The 21,281-nt window shown below is 38.7% G+C and overlaps 3 protein-coding genes and 1 long non-coding RNA gene across 7 annotated transcripts; 1 reads left to right on the forward strand and 3 right to left on the reverse strand.

Annotated features, from left to right (window-relative positions):
* Positions 1–2,107: 2,107 nt before the first annotated feature.
* Positions 2,108–6,819, reverse strand: LOC146698611 (uncharacterized). The gene is made up of 4 exons (XM_085473810.1): positions 6,089–6,819; positions 3,600–3,755; positions 3,098–3,193; positions 2,108–2,994 (listed from the first exon to the last, which is right to left on the reverse strand). The coding sequence occupies exons 1-3, from the start codon at positions 6,602–6,604 to the stop codon at positions 3,170–3,172; spliced, it is 696 nt and encodes a 231-aa protein (XP_085329936.1). The 5' UTR covers positions 6,605–6,819; the 3' UTR covers positions 2,108–2,994; positions 3,098–3,169.
* Positions 6,820–7,178: 359 nt separating this feature from the next.
* LOC146698612 (uncharacterized) lies at positions 7,179–11,471 on the reverse strand. Its single transcript, XR_014923044.1, has 4 exons — positions 11,063–11,471; positions 9,951–10,069; positions 9,680–9,868; positions 7,179–7,312 (listed from the first exon to the last, which is right to left on the reverse strand). It is a non-coding gene; the product is annotated as an uncharacterized LOC146698612 (long non-coding RNA).
* Positions 11,472–14,505: 3,034 nt separating this feature from the next.
* Positions 14,506–16,872, reverse strand: rpp38 (ribonuclease P/MRP 38 subunit). Of its 4 annotated transcripts, none has more exons than XM_085473816.1 (2): positions 16,692–16,872; positions 14,506–15,952 (listed from the first exon to the last, which is right to left on the reverse strand). In XM_085473816.1, exon 2 carries the CDS (start codon positions 15,937–15,939, stop codon positions 15,130–15,132), a length of 810 nt encoding a protein of 269 aa, XP_085329942.1. In that variant the 5' UTR covers positions 15,940–15,952; positions 16,692–16,872; the 3' UTR covers positions 14,506–15,129. The 4 variants fall into 4 exon arrangements, with proteins under 4 accessions (XP_085329942.1, XP_085329946.1, XP_085329943.1 ...); XM_085473820.1 differs by lacking the exon at positions 16,692–16,872 and adding an exon at positions 16,601–16,629; XM_085473817.1 differs by lacking the exon at positions 16,692–16,872 and adding an exon at positions 16,354–16,368.
* A 658-nt stretch (positions 16,873–17,530) lies between these two features.
* acbd7 (acyl-CoA binding domain containing 7) lies at positions 17,531–21,077 on the forward strand. The gene is made up of 4 exons (XM_085473821.1): positions 17,531–17,699; positions 18,480–18,597; positions 18,693–18,755; positions 20,658–21,077. The coding sequence occupies exons 1-4, from the start codon at positions 17,688–17,690 to the stop codon at positions 20,729–20,731; spliced, it is 267 nt and encodes an 88-aa protein (XP_085329947.1). The 5' UTR covers positions 17,531–17,687; the 3' UTR covers positions 20,732–21,077.
* Positions 21,078–21,281: the final 204 nt, after the last annotated feature.

Genomic DNA, 21,281 nt, shown 5'->3' on the forward strand with positions numbered 1-21,281 from the left:
ATGTTGTGAATATTCTATAACTATAAGTATGTACAGGCTGTAGTGAGTACAAGCTATGTACAGGATATGAACAGGATATAAATATGAAAAACTATACAGAATATGAAATAAATAACTTTACAGAATCTGGGATATACAGCTATACAGAAATGGGAACTATGCAAGTTGTAAACAGTTGTAGGATTAAAGATTATCGAATGTACAGAATGATTATTTACACAGAGCTATACAGTAGTGCAGTTAAGAAATTAGCCTGCTATGCAGATGATATTTTAATATTTTTGGGTCAACCATCAAATTCTTTACCTAAATTAATGCAATCATTTGAATACTTTAGTCGACTATCTGGATAGAGGGTTAATATGAGTAAAACACAATTGCTTAAGTACAATTATATTCCATCAGAAGAAATTAAAAATAAGTATCAATTAGCATGGCAAACAGAGTACTTTAAATATCTAGGAGTCATAATACCTAAGGATCTTACAGAACTATTAGAACGAAATTATTTACCAATACAGAAAAAAATTAAGAAAGATATAGCGAGATGGAATTTAATTCCATATTTAAGTTTATATTCGAGAATAGACTCAATTAAAATTAATATTCTTCTTAAATTATTATATTTATTTCAAACACTACCAATAGAAATTAACCAGAAACAGTTTAATGAATGGGACAAAATTTTGTCAAGATACATACGGCAAGGAAAAAGGCCCCGAATTAGATTTAAAACCCTACAACTTAACAAAGGAAAAGGGGGGTGGGGCTTACCTTCTCTTAGGGAATATTATTGGGCAGCACAATTAAGGCCTATGATATGCTGATGTAATCCTTCATACGATGCTCAATGGAAAGCCATTGAGGAGGGTCTGACTTCCATCCCCATACAAGCTATTATAGCAGACAGAAGCTTGCAAAATTTAATAAAAACTATTGAAAATCCATGGATCAAGTTGACTTTTAAAATTTGGGAAACAGTAATAAAAGAATATAAACTAGAAGAGGATATAGCAGTTCTTAAGTGGTGTGCATATGACACACATTTTGCTCCAAATAAATTGGACACCAGATTCAAAGATTGGACATATAAAGGATTAACAGCTTTATGTATGGTAATGGAGGAAGGGAGACTAATTAGTTTTGATAAAATGAAAGATAAATATTCATTAGAAACACAGGATTTTTATAGATATCTACAGATGAGGCATTTTGTCAATAAAACGATAAAAGCTAAGGCTGAATTGAGTAAACAGCTGCTAGACGTATTTAAAAGGGCATATAGTTCAAATAAAAATAGAGGTATTTTAGGTGACCTCTATAAAGGATTAACAAATATGAAATTACACTCAACCTTGTATATCAAAACAAAATGGGAAATTGAGGGAGGAATAGAGATAAAAGGAGGATGAGTGGACAACAATATGGGCATATCAATGGAAACGTAGCAGCTCACAGAGCTGGAGGGAATTTGGGTGGAAATGCCTGATAAGATATTTTATTACACCTCACCAAAAATCTCACTATGAAGGTAACCCTCCCACTTGCTGGAGAAATTGTGGAAATACAAATGCTAATCACCATCACATTTTCTGGGACTGTCATGTTATTAAAACTTAGTGGAAGGGAATACATGCAGCAATACAAGAGACATTTGGAAGATATTTACCTTTGGAAAGTAAAAGTCTATTATTTGGACTTATTCCAGAAGGATGGACAAAGAACGATAAATACTTGTTTAATATTTTACTGGCAGCAGGAAAAAAGCCATCACAGAAAAAAAAAAAAGAAAAAAGATTTTGACTTTGTTAACTACTAGAAGACTAGAGGAAATATTAGTTACATTAATGGAAACAAAAACACTCCCTATATTTATTTATCTTTCCTTTTTCCTTATGTATTTTTTATTTATGTTGTTTTGCTTCTTTTTCTTTGCTTCTTCTTTCGTTCTTATTGTATGGATATTTTAGTTGTTTAAATATAGAAAAAAAGAAAAAATATATGTACTGAAAGATAGCTGAAGTTGATGGTATTGTATAGTGATTCTAAAATGTCAATAAAAAAAAGAAAGAAATTATTCAGTTAGCGGTTTTGTTTTGTGCGAAACTTTTATAGAAATGTCACAGGAACCGTCCAGCAATTCAGTGTCTCACAGAGAAACGAGAGAGGAAGGACCGCCCAACTCAGGGGAGAGAGGAATAGTCCAGGGCATGGAGCCCAAAAAGAAAATTCGCATAAGCGAGATAGAGGGGGTGCCCTTAAAGATAACACTGCAGATTGGAGCACTTGAGCAAAATGTGCATGAACTTGAGGAAACGCAAGAGTTTCTCCTTGAACAGAACAACACCATTGTTGTTCAGCTGTCCAAGGCTGAAAGCGAGAGAAATGAACTAAAGAAACGGAATGCAGATCTCGAGAAAGCTTTGAAAACTATTCAGTGTCAAGTGGAAGAATTACAGTTTTCAAAAACCAAAAATGCTGCTGAACCTGAGGGACTTGAGACTCCTGTTGCTCAACCACCTCAGGACGAGGTGAACCTTACCATTTTCTTAAAGCCAGAAATCAACTTTTTTCGGAGCAACTTACCACGAAACCCAAAAACTGTAAATCAAAGCAAATTGCTGATTCTGTTTTCCACAAGTTGCATTTGAGTTGAACATGTTGTCAAATAGGTTAGACTTTGGTTAAGAGCTTTGTTTTGAAGCTTCTTATCCTCTGGGAACAGGTAGATGTCAACTCCATAAAAATGTGTTGCACAGCTTTAAATGTGTACTTGAGTTCTTTGGGAAAATCCATGTTGAGCCCATAAAGTAGGCCAAACAGGTAGGCAAAGGCAGTGGGAAGGTCTGGCAGATCATCAAGAATAATGTCCTCTTCCAAAACAATGGCAGTGTTGACCACTGTGGACTGCGAGTTGGGTCCCACGTAGTCCTCCAGAACAGTGAGGATGCCCACCATAACACCTCGGGTTGCCCTCTCAACTGGATCTGTATCCTATGCAAAAAAAACAAAAACAAAAACAAAACAAAAAAAAAACCCCAGTACATATAAGTCTCTGAAAACCAAATCCGAAGATTGAGTAGATCTGCATGCTCACCAGACATGTTAAGAAGAGTTTGGTCTCGTCGTCGCGAACAAATATCGGTAACCCTTCCAAACTGATGGTTCATCAATGCTCGACTATGTTTGAGACCTAAAACAAGGAAATCAAATAAGACTCAGTCTCATTTATAAACCTACCATTTTGTTTTTAAAACACATTAAGTTTTGTTGCTAAAAATACAGTCTTAAGAAATAAGATGTTGAAATTAGTTATTGCAGATAATTGCTCATGGTTTTGTCAGTTGTTTTTTTAAAGTAAATTTGATGTGCAAGAAATGTAGCACACTTATTACAACATGTATAACAAAAAGTGCCATGACCTGCCATCTGCCAAACACACAGCGCTGCTTGTTAGCTTATAATCCCATTCAGGACACTTTCTGAAAACTATTGAATATTTACTAAATTGATGTAAAAATTGTTAAAATATCTTTCTTTACAGTGGGAACTTCAGGTTCCTCATAAACCAGACACCAATACATTTTTATATATATTACCTGTTCATCAAACTTCCGCAACAGGGAATCCATGTCATTGCAGAAAGCAGCTTTTTTAATTCGATACAGCTTAATCAGCCGAAGTGAGTAAGTGTCGAGGGCAGTCATGAAGGTCCCCATGAGATCCTTGGTAATGCGTGAGAATTCCGCACAAATCTACAAAGCAACAAAAAATAAAAAAAATATTTAAAAAAAAATAAATTTAAAAAAAAAAATAGAAAACTTTTAAAGGTACATTATATAAAAATGACATTGTTTTCAAATTTGGTTAAAACAGCTTAATTTCAAAACATTTAGTTAGTCTCGGCTGATCTATTTGTCAGGTCTTGATTGGATTTTTTTTTTTCCCCTTTTAGTGGTAGTGGTGGTACAAATTATAACTGACGCATTTAAAAAAAAAAAAAAAAAAGAAAAATCTGATCGGCAGATTTTACATTAAGTATATAGAATACCTAATCAAATGCTGATTAGGTATTCTACTTTCACTAGGACATGCATTTGCATGAGAAATCAGTCTAATACAGTTTTTTATATCTTTTGAGTTTTTTGTGCTTTCTGCTTGTGTGTGACATAAAGGTTGATAAATTGTTGGTAACATAGTCACATTTTTGGAAAGGACAGGATACAGTCTGATGGGTTTTTAAGTGCCTTAAAATATGTGAAATAAATGTATGCTGTGAACAGTTTTCCTTAAATTCACAAAAAACACACACAAAAAAAAATGTTGAGATCGCCTGCCTTTTCTTAGCCCTGTTGTGTGATCTGCTGAGGTGAGACTTCAATGCCCTTCGTGTCCTAAACGAACAGACTCAGTCACTGTAAACACAGGGCAAATGAAATCCTCTTCTATGTCGTAGCTGGTGATGTCTTAAGAGTACTTCTTGGCTTGAACAGACAAAAGAGCAGAACTGGCACTGCATACAAAAACTATAATGAGAAGAGAGGAGAGGACAGTGTCAACAATTCAAAAGAAACCTAAATTAATCTCAAATTACCAAAGTGCGTGAGAATTCCGCACAAATCTACAAAGCAACAAAAAATAAAAAAAATATTTAAAAAAAAATAAATTAAAAAAAAAAAATAGAAAACTTTTAAAGGTACATTATATAAAAATGACATTGTTTTCAAATTTGGTTAAAACAGCTTAATTTCAAAACATTTAGTTAGTCTCGGCTGATCTATTTGTCAGGTCTTGATTGGATTTTTTTTTTTCCCCTTTTAGTGGTAGTGGTGGTACAAATTATAACTGACGCATTTAAAAAAAAAAAAAAAAAGAAAAATCTGATCGGCAGATTTTACATTAAGTATATAGAATACCTAATCAAATGCTGATTAGACAAAATAATGGTTTCAACTGTTACAGGATGCATTGAAGAAAAGAAATAAATCAGTAAATTGTATTTTAAATTCATTGCAAAAATTTCATTAATTTTGTAGTTATGTAAGAATGAAGTAAGAATAACATCCTGTGGTCAAATTTGGATACTTTCATAACACGCAAGTGACTTTCTCAATCCTGTTCTGTGAGTTTCATGGCTGTTGCCTGCTAAGGGTCAGCACCAAAAGATTCTAGATGCCCAGTGAAGACAAGTCATTGCAAAAACCGTGGTTCAGGGGGTTGGGAAGCTCATCTATAACCAGAAGGATGCTGGTTCTGTCCCCCAGCTCTCTCTGTCCTGGTCGTTGTATCCTTGGGCAAGACCCTTTACGCTACCACCTACTGGTGTTGGCCAGAGGGGCCAATGTGCGATATGGCAGCGTCGCTTCTGTCAGTCTACCCCAGGGCAGCTGTGGCTATAACTGTGGTTTCCCTGCACCGATGTGTGAATGTGAGAGTGAGTAAGTAGTGGAATTGTAAAGCGCTTTGGGTGCCCAGCAAAGAGCGAAATAAATGCAATCCATTATTATACACGGTAAGTTGACAAGTAAATAGATTTCACTTCAATCGAGTTGTTGGTAATACCAAAATTAGCTTCATATTTTTAGAGCCAACTATTTTTTTTATATTTTACCATTAGCATTGTTAGCTCAACGGTAGCCTTCAACCTTTTCTACAAGATATTGGAGTGATACAAACAGATATTTCTCAAGGGCACAAGAAATGGCGCTCACGTTCATTTACTCACCCAGACAAGTTTCGAGGCATTTGGAGTTGATCAAAAAATTTTTTATATCATATAAAATCAACTTTTTCGAGCTTTTAAACACATTTTAATGTTATTTCCTTAGATTAAAAACCCTCCACAGTGGTTTTTGGCTTAATTCAGGCATTTCTTAGTTGTCTCAGTGAATCCTTTCCCCATAACCGTGGCTCAGCTCTCTCCTGCAAAACGACTGACTCGTAACATTGGGATTAAAATTTCTTTCTAACAACTCCAAATACCTTGAAATTTGTCTGGGTGAGTAAATGAACGTTTTCCATTCTAGAAATAAGACCACACTGAAAAAAAATGGAAGTTTTCCTTTAAATATTTAAGAGATTATCTAACCTGTTCTTTCAAGAAGAGACCTGGCCATCTGAGCTGCATTTCCTTGACCAAGGGCTGCATCTCCACAACTTCTTTCCTCCTGAGAGAGAATGTGATGTCCATCTTTTGGGTGATGAGTGCCATGTTCTTATCCCTCTTCATTTCATCTTCCAAAATGCATCTTTCATTTTCAAGAGACTCATTATTGTAGTTTTCTGGGGCATCAGGGATAAAGTTGACTTCACCTCGCTTTGGTTTCTTTAAGGAAAATCTATTTGTGCCACTGTCATCTTCTTCCCCTCTTTTTTTTCGATTGTCTGCAACTTCACTACATTCAGCTTGACTTAGCTTGGAACGGTAGTTGGCAAGCTTGAACTTAATGCTTGTTGCCCAACCATCATATCCTGTGCCATTGCCGGGCTCTTTGAGGCAGGGATGTTTTGAAACTAGCTCCTGGGCAACAGACGTTATTTCATTCTTGTCAGGGTAGGCTTTGATTGCAAACATTTCTTGTGCCAGCTTGTCTAGAACTTCCATCTTGATGTCTCTTGTTACACTTAAATTTGCCCCTGCTTTCTCATATACCTCGTTGCCCTTGCAAAGTTTTAACTCTACATCATAGGAAAAGGTTGGGCTAGGAAATGGATTTGGCCACTGAAGTGCTACGCATGTAGGTCTGGGTGGATGAGGATGGGCTGAAAGAAGATGCTGAACTCACACTGGCTGTATCAATAGATGAGATGGTGCTATGATCAGATGGAGTCTGGTGGCGAGGCTGATGCATTTTCCTCCCAAATGAGGTGCAACACTGCCCGTCCAGCAGGTAGCTCATTAATATCCATCAGGTTGCAAAGTGCGTTCCCAAAATCTGGGTCTTCATATTGTATTGCAAAGTCACCTTCAAGTCCAAGCTTTGCTTGTAGTTCATCTTGAAGCTGCTTCACAGATTCTGGAACAGTGGACAGTTGGATTTTTCTGATAAGTTTTGGACTGACGTGGACTCGCAATAACAGGGCCTGTGAAGACAAACCAAAAAAAGGGCACAATTCTAAATAATTAACGAATTCAAAGTAATCAACTGAAAACTATTTAAGAATAATACATACCATCACTTTCAATGCAGGAGGCACGTAACAGGTGTCACCATCAGTTGTCCAGCTACGCAGTATTCAGCTAAAGGGTGGTAATCATTCAAATCTTCTGGGTCAAGTATTTCCAGATCTTTGTAGCTGCTGTCAAGCCGATCTGTAATGTTCCATAAACCAAGAGGAGAGCTTTGTAGCAACAAATGACACTTTCCCAGAGTCAGTTATTTATTGCAGTTATTTTATGAATTTTTCGAGATGTTCCTAAAGGGTTACATATTTCAAAGTCGTCAATATACAAAGCTAAACTAATGCAAGTATCTTGCAATCCTAAAAGCTTGTTGTTTAAAAATACTGCCCATCTCTAAATGATCTGTAACCTTCACTAATTTCTTTATCAAATGCTAACTTTTCAAAGAAACTTTTCTCTTTCAATAAGTTCTCCAACACCTGGTTTACTGAGACATAAACAAATGTATTTCTAGTTCTCGCTTTGTAGGTGTACTCTTTAGGCTCACATACATGGAAATTATTCTTGAAATAAATATTTCTCTTGTAATCGGTAGATAATGCACCTTTTGGTTCTGTTGAGATAAATAATGGGTTGGTTTTGAAAAGTGCATCATTTAAAATTTTAATTACATCATCATCTGCCTCAATGTTCTGTTCAGCAAGCACCTCTTTGATTCTTTGAAATGAATGAACCTGAGAAAATTTTAAAATGTCACTAATTTCCTCAATAATTTCCTGCAAAGCCCTTTTAGAAACATGTAACAATGTTTGCATGTAGAGCAGGGCAATATGACCAAAATATTTATCGTGATATAGATTTGAAAATTTGCGATAACGATATAATTGACACTAGACAAAATACTTTACAACTCCACAACTTTATTAGTGCAAAAAAACACATCAATGTATTTTCACTTAAACAAGCAGCTGTTTTTTTTTAAATCTGCATTAATATATATATAAAAATTTAACAGTGCAAATGCAAATTCCTTGCTGACAGTTTAACCAAAAGGCATTTCCAGTGGAAACTGGCCGACATATCCTCAGCTTAACCATGTATAACAGCCACGAAACTTAAAAAGAGGTTATATACACACACACACACAATACGGTAATATTATGTTGAAGCACCGTACGTATCACTCCGCCGGGCTCCTCCCTCGTCATCATAAATAATGCTGTTCCAGGTTCAACATTGCAAGTGACCAATCACCTTCTCCTGACGTCATCCGCGACCTCGAAAAAAAAAGCAAACGCCTTCAAAAAAATCTACTTCACTTGCGAGAGGAGAAACCGCCTCTGTAAGGACAATATGTATAATGCTTACCGTTTATTAAAGTATCCTGAAATGCAAAGAATTCAAGTTCCTGAATGGGCGGACAGAAGCGGTTTCTCTTCTCGCAAGTGAAGTAGATTTTTTAAGGCAGTATTTTTCAAAGACACAAAAGGGGGACATCACAACAATGTCATTGGTCACTTGCAATGTTGACCCTGGAACAACATTTATTATGATGATGTGGGAACAACACACAGACACGAGGATATCAGATCATCCCCTGCGGATGACAGCCGTACTGCTCCGACAATCCATCAAGCGGTGCGGCTTCGTAGCTTAGCAAAGTCGTACTAAAACATTTGACAGATTTTCGAGCGCCGTGTACATAAACTCGTCTCGAGGTCAGTAAACAACCAGAATTCATACATAAGGCACACGGGATTATAAGGGGCTCTGTTGATTTTCAGAAAAATCAAAGGATTGATTTTAAGTGTGCCGTATTTTCCAAACAACATGGTAATAACGACGGCCCGCTAGCATGCTCTACCAAAAATAGTGCTTTGTTGTGTATCTGACGGACGAAAGCTAAACCAGTTCCACACCACTGAAGCTGCAGCATTTTTACAAACCAGTTCTGGTTCATCGTTTCATTCAACGATCCACTTTCACTCTTCTCATTCCCCGTCGCCTTTTTCACCATGTGCGTATGAAAACAAAGGCACTGCGCATGCGCGTTTTACCCATATTCTATCGTGATATTTCATTTTCTTATCGTTGCCCAACATTACACCGGTATTACCGTGAACGGGATGATATGGCCCAGCCCTATTTGCATGCATAGAAAAAGTCTAGCTATTTTATGTTCAAGACATTGGTAATCTACAAACTCATTGTCCTCTTTATCACTTGATGCTACACCTGAACCACTTGGTAATGTCTCTGACTCCTGAGAGGTATTTAAGGATTTATCAGGGGAGCTACTTTCACTAGGACATGCATTTGCATGAGAAATCAGTCTAATACAGTTTTTTATATCTTTTGAGTTTTTTGTGCTTTCTGCTTGTGTGTGACATAAAGGTTGATAAATTGTTGGTAACATAGTCACATTTTTGGAAAGGACAGGATACAGTCTGATGGGTTTTTAAGTGCCTTAAAATATGTGAAATAAATGTATGCTGTGAACAGTTTTCCTTAAATTCACAAAAAACACACACAAAAAAAAATGTTGAGATCGCCTGCCTTTTCTTAGCCCTGTTGTGTGATCTGCTGAGGTGAGACTTCAATGCCCTTCGTGTCCTAAACGAACAGACTCAGTCACTGTAAACACAGGGCAAATGAAATCCTCTTCTATGTCGTAGCTGGTGATGTCTTAAGAGTACTTCTTGGCTTGAACAGACAAAAGAGCAGAACTGGCACTGCATACAAAAACTATAATGAGAAGAGAGGAGAGGACAGTGTCAACAATTCAAAAGAAACCTAAATTAATCTCAAATTACCAAAGTTACATTACCTGATTATGTGTTTGGGGGCGGGGGGAGGCACCCCTGTTCTGATTCCTCTCCTTACCAACTCTTCGTCAGTCCCTCACAAATCAGGACAAGTAGTGGTCTGGAGTTGGCTTTTAATTCTCTAAATAAATAAAAATAGCAATTAGTTTTAAAATAAAATACCAGCTTCCTGACATTACTTAAGAATTTTTTTCTCCTGTCCTAATTGTTTTGACTAAAGTGAGCTGATTCTGCCTTGTAAAATGCCATGTAAAACAGTGTAAAACAAATAATTTACAAGATATACATTACATCAAATGTTTAATTTATTATTAACAGATTGTATTCTACATGGAATGCACCAACAGTGTACTGGGATGTATTATGTATGCCAAGGATAATTGTGTGTGATTGGTTTTACAACTTAGAATGACAAACATTGAATTGAAAGTATGAGTGGGATAAAACTCCTGAAGCATCTGTTTAAATTATCAGTGCATTTATTAATGATGCTCCATAAATAAACCAAAACAATGTTTTGTGCATAACAAAAAGCTCACAATTGTGCAGTCAAAATGTAAACTAAAAGATGCTGAGCATAATAACAAAGACAGATTTCGCAGCTGCTCTGTTTCCAAGTTCTACTGCGTGACTGACAGCCTGGAGTTTGAAATCCTCTTTGTAACCATGTCTCTTACAGGTGCCATTTATGGTCCTTATACACATAATATGGTAATATTACGTTGAAGCAGAGTATCACTCTGCGAGGCTCCTCGGTAGCCGTAATAATCCAACAATCAATCAAGCAGTGCAGCTTCATAGCTTAGCAAAGTCGTACCAAAACATTTTTGACAGATTTTTTTAAGCTGTGTACCACATAAAATTGGTTCGCGGTCAGTAAGCACAACCAGAATACATAAATAAGGCGCACTGTCTATTTTTGAGGAAACGAAAGGATTTTAGGCCGTGCGTCAAGGCGTTAGCCCGGTTAGCTCGTTAGAGCCGCCCAGCTCCACGCACGCGGTGATCCGCGGTAACTAGTTAACGGAGATTTGCCCCATTAATGCAGTTACGGCATTAACTTTACGCTGACAGCACTAAAATAGTAATCTTCAAATGTTTTCTTTTTACCGACCAGATCCTCTTTGATAGCTGCCGTGTCCATCTTGTTGCCTGCAGATGAAGCGATGGGGGAGGGGGAGTTGTGTTCAGTGAAGGAGAGAGCCGAGGTGGAGTAACGTTGCGTAGAGACAAAAGTGGACGAAAGAGAGGCAAACTTGCGGCTCCACAAGTATAATTATAATGTAACATAGACTACATCGATATAAACGATATTGTTACATCTCATATCTCGTATAAAAATATATTTAGAAACTCTACATGTCGCCCAATCCTAATCACTTGTTCATCTGTTTTGTTCCAGCTTCATTACTGAATGCATAGTTCTAATGCATCTGTGTTTTTTAAGTTATTTAAAGCCTGTTTGATATGACTCTTGCAGACTCTAGTAGTTCGTATTTAATATTTACTGCTCTGTAGCTGCTTCTCTGATCTCCCTCCTGTTTGTGTTTGGTGGAGCTCGCTGGCCGTGAGGACTCCACCACCCCGTTCACACAGAAACTAAAGCATACATTTTATTGGCTAACAGCGATTCGAACAAATTAGACGACATGGCAGCGGGCGCCCCCGAATTTTATTTTTAAATAGCAGCGGGGGGGTTGCAGCCGTTGGTCATGAGCGAGACAGCCTATTTTGTTTCGTTAGGTGGTATGGCGGCCACAGACTGCACTTCCTGAAATACACATAGGGGGTGTCGCGGAGGCTTGTCAGATATGAGCTCGCCTCTTTAGTAGCGTCGGATTTTCATTGTTTTGTGACATGGCATGTAGTTTGTGACATGGAATCTTAAATGATATAGTAAACACATACCCATGAGCCACAAGGCTTCTTAGCCTAGAAAGTAATGCTATGCTATGTTTCAGAAAAATACGAAGCACTTCAGTTGTGATATTTCTAAAATACAAATTGAGACTGTTCAAACATATACTGTCTGATATAATAAAAGAAACATTAATTGCCTTCAGAAAGTTGAGATGAACGATCTATCCAGCTCCTGGTATAAAAAGCCTCACGTTCTCATTAAGGCAGACGGCCAGGTGGCTTTCAGTCCTTGCAAAAGCGCAAAGTAGACCCCGTAGTATCCAAAAATATGAGATGCGCATGCGTGCTCAGGTACAGAAAGGCGCCAAATGCTTCAAATCATGTAAAACTTGAATTCATTCATTTTGCCAGCAATAAATTTCATCTGGGACCAACTTTTGCTCTAAAACGTTAAAGGATTAGTTGAAACCCTTAATGTATTTGAGTTTATGGGGCAACTCAACTTTTATTGTTGAATTGTGAAAGAAATGACTGTAAGCTCAACAATTGCAAGTTTGATTTTTTACAGTGCAAAGCAGTTCGGGGATGAATGACGTCACACACATGGATCCTCTGTCGGAATATAGTAAAACCGAGGACGGTTGGTTAGTTGGCTTAGTCCTCCTTTGATCGAATCAAAGGATCGAAGAGAGCTGACGTCATGGCTGACGTCACGGTCGCTGCCAGAAAAATCTATAAATAGACCCCAGTTTCTTTAACTCGGCATTTCAAGAAACACCTTGTTGTTTTCACAAGCCAGGAATCCTTGGGAAAGAGAACAGTTTAACACTGAAATTATTCAGTTAGCGGTTTTGTTTTGTTTTTTGCGAAACTTTTATAGAAATGTCACAGGAACCGTCCAGCAATTCAGTGTCTCACAGAGAAACGAGAGAGGAAGGACCGTCCAACTCAGGGGAGAGAGGAATAGTCCAGGGCATGGAGCCCAAAAAGAAAATTCGCATAAGCGAGATAGAGGGGGTGCCCTTAAAGATAACACTGCAGATTGGAGCACTTGAGCAAAATGTGCATGAACTTGAGGAAACGCAAGAGTTTCTCCTTGAACAGAACAACACCATTGTTGTTCAGCTGTCCAAGGCTGAAAGCGAGAGAAATGAACTAAAGAAACGGAATGCAGATCTCGAGAAAGCTTTGAAAACTATTCAGTGTCAAGTGGAAGAATTACAGTTTTCAAAAACCAAAAATGCTGCTGAACCTGAGGGACTTGAGACTCCTGTTGCTCAACCACCTCAGGATGAGGTTCAGGGTACTGGTATGTGGCATCGTGGTGCCAAATGCCTACTTAAAGTAGGTTTAGGTCTTGCCACAGCGGCCCTTATTGTTCCTGCAGCTTTCTGGGTCTTCTCAAAGATGTCCACCTGACGTGAATGACCCAGCTGCTCCCTGTGGCATTGTGTTTATAACTGATGCACACCTGCGGACCACTTATGTGCACCCCTGTTTATAATCTTGTGAAAGACGCACGACAGACCTGACCATATACTCGTGTTTTTCATCATCTACTTTTATTACTACAGGTTTACCACTACAGATGGCTGCAGCTTTGCAGCTCACAGCCACACACAGTAACAACAACAACACAGCAGGACCTAGTTCAGCCTTTAAACCAGCAAGGCATGATTGCAGATTGGCGCTCAGGTGCGTCCACCTCCCCTGCTTTCCAACCACGGTCCACCAACTACACCAACCTCCGATAACTATGCAGTGCTCTCCTTTAAGTTTTATTTTGCCCCTCACCCCCCAACCAGTCGCGGCAGATGACTGCCCCTTCTTGAACCTGGTTCTGCCTCAGGTTTCTTCCTGTGAAAGGGAGTTTTTCCTGGCCACCGTTGCCCAGTGCTTGTTCATAGGGGATCATTTGATTGTTGGGGTTTATACTTTAAAATGTCATTTTATTTAAATTATTTCAGGTGAGGGGTTCACTTGATAGGGAGCACAAAAAGCTGCAAATAAAAAAAAAAAAAAAAAAGGTGTATTTAGCTGCAAATCAAAAATAAAAAAAAACAAATATTAAATTTCCCTACTGCTTTGTTTATTTACTTAAAAGAACAGCTTTAAATTTTGTGTGATAGTGTCATGGCCCTTGGTCAAGTGATCCAGGGTTTATCTTTTGGACTGTGTGAATCTGGTTTAATTTGTGTCCTTTGATTTAATAGTATTCATGGTTCTGTTTCTCGTCTCCCATGTGTCCATGTTGCTTTTGTATGTCGTGTCTCTTTAGCCGCCGCAGCAGTGGGCGGGCACATCCACATCATCCACGTCGCCGCCAACATACGTTGTATGTTTAGACCATTTATATCATTTGACATCCACAGGACATAGAGGTTCGAAAGACACTGAGTCATGCAATACCTTTAATGAGAATACTGTCAGTGAACACTGATGAGCTTCTGCTTCTTTAATGAGCCATAATTCTCATTAAAGAAGCAGGTTGGCTCATAAAGTGCTCTGTAGTTATCTAATGCAACTGCCATTTGTTTCAGGACATAACCACAATCTGTAATCAACACAGGGTTTATTGAACTGTCGGCTGTGCAGACAACATGGCACGCATGAAAAATGGATAAGGACATTTTGTGAACACTCATAGTTGATGTCTTAATTATGGGAATAGCTACTTGATGCTTCCTGTTCTATCAGATAAGGTGCACCTTGTGTGGAAGTTAAGTTGGCTCATTTTTGCCTATGAGGTCTAAAACTTCTGCTTACATTTCAACATGAATGTACTACTACTTTCTACTTAGTACCCGAGTAATCCAGCAGAACAGCTCCAAGATGGTGGTGGTGTAAAGGCAGCCCTCTCTATGATATAGAGGAAATATATTTCATTTGAGGGTCAAATATTACAAGCTCCATTTAAAACAAACAGCACTATCAAAATACCAGGAAAAACTTAATTGCCTTTATAAAAAACAATGTGTGCAGACCAGCTTTAATTGTGGACAAATTGAAATTCAAACTTCAGTCAGACCATATTCAATTGTATAAATATGCATGAAACCAAATGCAATGCTACTAATCTGCTGAAACAATGAATGCAAACCTGAAGGTCTGAGGGTTCCCCAGATAAAAAATACTTGGCAGAAAAGTCTAAACCTTGTTCCCATAAACCTTTTTTTTCTCTTTACGCTTCCAGAAATTCTTTATATAAACTATTCACATAAGTAATGTCCAGACTGAGGCTGCAAGCACTGTTCAAAAACCAAAAAATAAACAACACTGGAAACTCCTGAGCTAAACAGTCTTTAAAGTTTCTCTTTCACTTTACAGCTTTTTCTTCGGCTTCCCTCTCTTTTTCTTTGCAGGGTTAGCAACGATTCTCTTCACCTGGAGCGGCTGCAGAGTGCAGGAGGGAGACTCTGACACCTCCTCAGATTCACTTTCCAGTTTCCTTTTTTGTCCCCTTCTTTCACCACCTTCCTCCTCCTCCATGGCAACAGGTTCTTCAGGCTTAGCACCTTGCAGCCATGCCATGTCCAATGTAGGCACTCTGGGCTTAATGGCATCGACAGTGTCGGTAAACACCCCATCATCACTAGAGGAGCACCGTCTGAACCCGAGGGCGAGCACGCTTTTCAGCCCCAGCGGCTCCGACACACTCTGGCTCAGGCGAGGCACCTGGCAGGCCGGCACTCCTCTGGTGGTGCTCAGAGCGATCAGGTGATTAGTCATGTGTTTCGGTTTGACAGACTTGCACACGAGCAGCAGTCTGAGTTCGTTTCTCTCCAGAGCCTTGGTCACCTCGTTGATGCCGATGGCCAGCTGCCGTCTGGCTGCCACATCTGTCCAGCCGTTTTTGGAGGAATCGCTCACCTGGGGAACAGGTTGTGGTGCGACATCAGGTTTTTTGCCTTTCTTTTTCCTCCATGGGCGAAACACTTTCACTTCTTTTTTCTCCAGACCCATTGAGATCAACTTATCCTTCAGAGTTTTCAGGATGAAGTGCATGTCCTCTTGGGGGAGCGGGCTCCATTTTGAGGCAAAGGGTGAAGTGAAGGAGGTCTTGGCTGGAGTCTGCTTTTTGATTTCCTTTTTAGTCGGCTTTCCGGGAGCTGCCATGACTGTTTGGAGCATAAAACAACCGACACTGTAACAAAAGAGAGAAAAACTGCTTTAGAGTCTGGCAACCAATCACTGGATACTTTATTAAGTACACCCGTTCACCTGACTGGTAATGAAGGCAATCAGATGAGTTCCCTGTACTTAACCTCCACAATCACCAGATCTCAGAGAGAGCACCTTTATGATCTGGTGGAACAGGAGAGTCACATCGTGTATGTGCAGCCACAAATGTAATGCTGTCATGTCAACATGGGTCACATGTTGATCCCCCAAGAATCTTTCATGAAGAAATAAAGCAGTTCTTAAGGCAAATGGGGGTCCAACCCAGCACAAGGAAGATGTATGAACTGGCCAGTAAATGTAAATAATTATTGATGTTAAATTAAAGCACAGAAATGCCAAAGATGAGTTAAACAGCTTACTCACATATAAAAAACGCATACCGAAATCTTTTTTATTTTCTTGTTTGTTTAAAAGGTAAAAAAGTAAAAGCAGTAAAGAGTAAACACGACTAAGAGGAATAAAGTACATTTTAAGATGAGTGAATAAAATAGAAAAAACAAGAGCACATTTGTTAATTTTTTTTATCCATAAGTCAGACTAAACAAACAAACAACGCCATTATACACTAATACGGTTAGTAACGTTTTTATTTCGCATTTCTTTAACCCACATGGAAATGTCGTTAAATTTCGGATCTTCTTCGGCTCTAATAAAAAATTTTCGCTTCTGCGAGTGTTAAAAACAAACACAGCCGCCGTTACCTGTAGTTAAAGCAGGTAACGCATTTCTCCTCGTCTTCTTTACAGCTTCAGCACAGCTGCATGAGACACACAGGGCGCTGCCATTTTGTTTCAATTTAAATAACTTTATTTAAAAAGCCCCACAGCGCCGAACAGCGGCGAAAGGGCGACACGACAGTCAAATCATCAAAGAGTCAGCGAAGGCAGTGAAGGTGGAGTTTAAGAGGCGGCGAACACTGTTATCTGACACTGTAGTGTCTGATGTAGGGAAAAGTGCATGAAGTCTCCTTCATGAATCCGCTGGAGTAAAAGTGCACGAGCACAGGAAATAGAAAGTAGGCTTTTCTAAACCAATTAATCAATTGGTTTAAATGCACTCAAAAGTGATTTTTTACACCAAGCAATAATATGAATAAAATGAAACATATAAAATAAAAAGGTTTATTTATTCAAATACTTCATCGTTAAGGGAAATGTGTTTCGTATAAACTGAATGTGCACGAACCAAGTAAATTTCATTTGAGCAGACTCCAATAATTGAAACATTTCACATTGTACTTGTGGAACAAAAAAATCAAATCAAATAATAATAATACACATTCACATGTAATGAAATTTTGGGCAGATTTTAAAAAAAAATATTTTTACATGGAGTTCTGTGAAGGAAGCATATTGTGGTAGAGGTTGTATTAATCCTGCTGAACTGATATGATTATATCTCCCTAAATTTATTACACTGTTGCAAATGACACGTCATAAAATCGACGTAGTCAGTGGACTAGGTGCCATAGTCCACCATATCGCCCCACTTTATTAAAGTCTGTGTGCGTGTGCGTGTCGCTGTGAGTGAGGGTGACAGGCAGCCAATCAGCACCTCCGCAGCTGTCTGCTCCCTCCCCCTGCAAGCCTCTGCTTGGCTCTCAATAGTGCATCGATCAGCTGTGCTGCAATTACTGCTGCTTAAAACCCTTCAGAGCAGGACATTCATCTGCGCTCCCAACCTTTACCTTTACCAAGATGACCCTCCAGGTAAAATCCTGCGTTTCTTTGCTCTTTTATTATTGTTATTATTATTTATTAGATGCTACATTATCGCGATGAACCGAACAGCGCATGCCATCTTTTGGCCGTATGAAGTCATCCATCTTTGACGGCGTGGATGAAGGAAAGTCGTGCCTAAACGCGTTAATGCTCTCGGCTCAGTGGTCCTGATGCTGCTCTTAGAATTTAAAGATGTGCTGCTTAGAAGCAGAAAATATGAAAACATGATGAAAATTCACTAGATTCAGAGTTTGTCTCTATGAGAACATGCGGAGGTAAACTGGATCTATATGCAAACATCCGCTTTTTGACCAATGGTCAGCATTCAGAGCTGGATCATTATATATTTCAGCCGCACCTCAGTAAAGAGTTAAAAGGTATTTAGGTCTTTGCGCATATTAAAAATGGTTCCTGTGGTCTATAATTATCAGTTCTGCTGTGTCCCAGATCCTTTGAAAAGCAGATTATTTGAGTAGGCACACAGGCTCTGGTCTCATATAAAAGCCCATTGTTTATCTCCAGCTTGTGCAACAATCAGTTTCCCAGGACTGCCCCGTGCCTAGAATACCACACTCACATTTCTTATTCAGTGCTTGTAACTCATTAATATGCACACTCTCGTATTCGATGTAATTACTTTACATTCCTGCTGGACTTTATTGCAAAGAGAAGAAAGCCTCCAGTCCAGTGTTTTCCCATCGCAGACACACTGCTTATGTTTTCTGAATAATTAATGGCAAACATAAAGAGTGTTCATGTCACCTGCAGGCAGAATTTGACAAGGCAGCAGAGGATGTGAAGAAGGTGAAGGCCAAGCCCACAGACGAGGAGCTGCTGTTCCTGTATGGCCTTTATAAACAGGCGGTTGTTGGAGACATTAACACTGGTAGGAACCGCTACAGAGAAACTGAATCACTCCCATAAAGAGTTCATTAAGTTCAGATTTTTTTTCCTTCTCTCTGTGTGCTTTCACAACTGTAGAGAGACCGGGAATGCTGGACCTAAAAGGAAAGGCCAAGTGGGACGCCTGGGAGTCGAGGAAAGGTAACGAGTTAGGAAAGCTTGTGATTGTTACATTTGTCCACGAGAACTAAACACTTTAACTGAAGGTGCTGGGAAAGTGATTCATTAGCAGGTTATAGATCATACAAGGATATATGAGACAGATATTTTTTGCCAAGTTTGCAGCTGGAACAGTTTTTGGTATTTGTCTGTACAAAATAAGGTAAAGGAATTGGTTCTTTTACACTACGAGCCACACACACACATTTACACTCCACTGGATGCAAGGACGCATGCAGACTGGAGGGGCTCCACCTCCTTGTTGCCTGTCTATTTAGTACTCAAAACCTGCTGAGTCCACAGGTGTAAGTCATGAGAATGAATTTTGTAAAACATGTTTATAGAGCATGAGTTCAACTGAGTTTTGCTCCTCTGCAAACATGGAGGAATCTGCTCCAAATGAGGTGTGTTCAGTGTCAACTAAGACTCACAGGAGGTAACTTTTAGGAAATTAGAAGTTAGTCATTGTCAAAACATCCAAATATTTTCACCACTTAGTTTCATCCAACATCACACGAACGTTTTAATTTTACTCACTTATTCATTGATTTTTTAAAAATGTATTTTTTAAAGTAAAATTACCCTAAAAAAATGTTGAGTTAAGGCATTTGCAGGTTAACATGATTTAGCTGCACACGAGCTGTTTCTGCAAGTCTGTGTTTAGTGTTGAGTACTTGAGAAAAAGGTGACTACACGCAGATTTTGTTGGGTTTTTTGTTGTAATAGGTTCATTTTTAGTGACATCACACTTGTGCAAAGAGTCAAAGGGTGGTGTTGAGCTCCACTCATTTCTTTGTATTTTTCTTCCAATGACTCAGACCATGTAAATGATCTTGAGCAATAGCTCTCCAGGCTTTCTGAAGGTCTTTCAAAGTTTGCCTTTGGACATTGTTTGCTCCTTTAACTCATTTTCAGTCCAGTCCTTGTACCTGACCATTTTCAGAGGAACTGTTTTATTTGTTAAGCAATTTAGCACTGAATCATTCAAGGAATAAAAAGTTACCTAACTCGAGAAACGATCGAGAGACAACTGATCAAAGTACCATTTTTAATCTTTATCTTTAGGCCCTTTGTTACTAGCAGCCTGTTGCACAAACGCATCATTTGTTCACATGTCTTTTGCTGAAGCTATGAAAAAAGCCAAAGATAACACAGTTTTTTAACAGAAGTATTCATGACACAGTTTATAATCTGGCAGCATGATAATGATCCCAAAAACACTGCACGCATATACACACAGATTTTTAAAAATCCAGTTTTTTAAAGTTTTATATCTTTACTTACACATTACCGTAACAAAAACACAACCCAGATGCCAGCTTCCATGGTGGTGATTTATCATAATAATGGATTGGATTTATATAGCGCTTTTCAAGGCACCCAAAGCGCTTTACAATGCCACTATTCATTCACTCTCACATTCACACACTGGTGGAGGCAGCTACAGGTGTAGCCACAGCTGCCCTGGGGCAGACTGACAGAAGCGAGGCTGCCATATCGCGCCATCAGCCCCTCTGGCCAACACCAGTAGGCAAGTAGGGTAAAGTGTCTTGCCCAAGGACACAACGACCAGGACAGAGCCCGGGGATCGAACCGGCGACCTTCTGGTTACAGATACGCTTCCCAACCCCCTGAGCCACGGTCGCCATCAGAACCTGTTGAGCTCATAAAAGGAAGCTTTTTAGGGTTTTTTTTAGATTTATTACCAATAAACAGACCTGATCTTATCTAAGCATCTTCATCATGAGAATCTCTCCCATAGTTTAACCAACTTTTCAGTGCTATATGGGAGAAAGGCTATGTAAGCATGTATACAAATAGGAGAAAACTCCTTTAAGACATTATTATTTAAGTCCAAATCACTCGTAATTTGAACTCTTTCAGGAATGTCCAAGGATGACGCCATGTCGGCCTATGTCACAAAGGCTAAAGAAGTCATCAGCAAGTACGGGCTGTGAGACGTCCATGAAGTGAAGAGGCAGCAGCGATGAAAACAGACTACTAATTCAGACTACTAAAACAAAGCTGCTCTTTACTTAAAAGAGCAGCTTTGCTTCCAGAGGCCATAATTCTGCAAAATAATGTGATTTTAAAAAAATGTCTTTCTATCCTTGATTTTTTGAATTACATAGCTCAATTGATTTATGCATTTTAACGATATCTATGCAGTCTTTAACATATTAATCTTTCTATATGTACTGCATACTGGACTTAGATTTGCAGCTTGAATCAAAACAGGACAATTTAAATGTTGGCAAATGTGAACAAACACGTTTTGAAGATTAAACCTTTTTCTGCACTGTTTCCTTTCTTTCATTTGTGCTTGTTTTTATTGAGAGGTTGATTTTTTTTTGCCTTCAGTTTCAGTTTAAAACAACCTGCATAAAATCTTTACACAGAGAAAGGATTTTAGGTTTTATTCATGAAGAGGCCCGACTATGGTCTGTGCAAACGATTACGGGAAGTTTTGATTGACATACAGTTATTCATACTTAAAAGAGTTGTCTT

The sequence above is a fragment of the Copadichromis virginalis genome, linkage group LG11, assembly GCF_057382275.1.
Source record: "Copadichromis virginalis isolate Kocher_CV1m ecotype Utaka linkage group LG11, C_Virginalis_male_GT1.1, whole genome shotgun sequence".
NCBI classification, from domain to species: Eukaryota; Metazoa; Chordata; class Actinopteri; order Cichliformes; family Cichlidae; genus Copadichromis; species Copadichromis virginalis.

What these genes read in the sequence shown, in the direction of transcription:
- LOC146698611 (XM_085473810.1), bottom strand. Translation starts at nt 6,604, where the DNA reads ATGGAAGTTCTAGACAAGCTGGCACAAGAAATGTTTGCAATCAAAGCC. An exon ending in GTCTCTTCTTGAAAGAACAG is followed by an intron (nt 3,756 to 6,088) that starts GTTAGATAATCT and finishes GTTGCTTTGTAG; the next exon opens with ATTTGTGCGGAATTCTCACG. An exon ending in TGCGGAAGTTTGATGAACAG is followed by an intron (nt 3,194 to 3,599) that starts GTAATATATATA and finishes TCCTTGTTTTAG; the next exon opens with GTCTCAAACATAGTCGAGCA.
- rpp38 (XM_085473816.1), bottom strand. Translation starts at nt 15,939, where the DNA reads ATGCTCCAAACAGTCATGGCAGCTCCCGGAAAGCCGACTAAAAAGGAA.
- acbd7 (XM_085473821.1), top strand. An exon ending in TGTTGGAGACATTAACACTG is followed by an intron (nt 18,598 to 18,692) that starts GTAGGAACCGCT and finishes TCACAACTGTAG; the next exon opens with AGAGACCGGGAATGCTGGAC. An exon ending in CGCCTGGGAGTCGAGGAAAG is followed by an intron (nt 18,756 to 20,657) that starts GTAACGAGTTAG and finishes GAACTCTTTCAG; the next exon opens with GAATGTCCAAGGATGACGCC.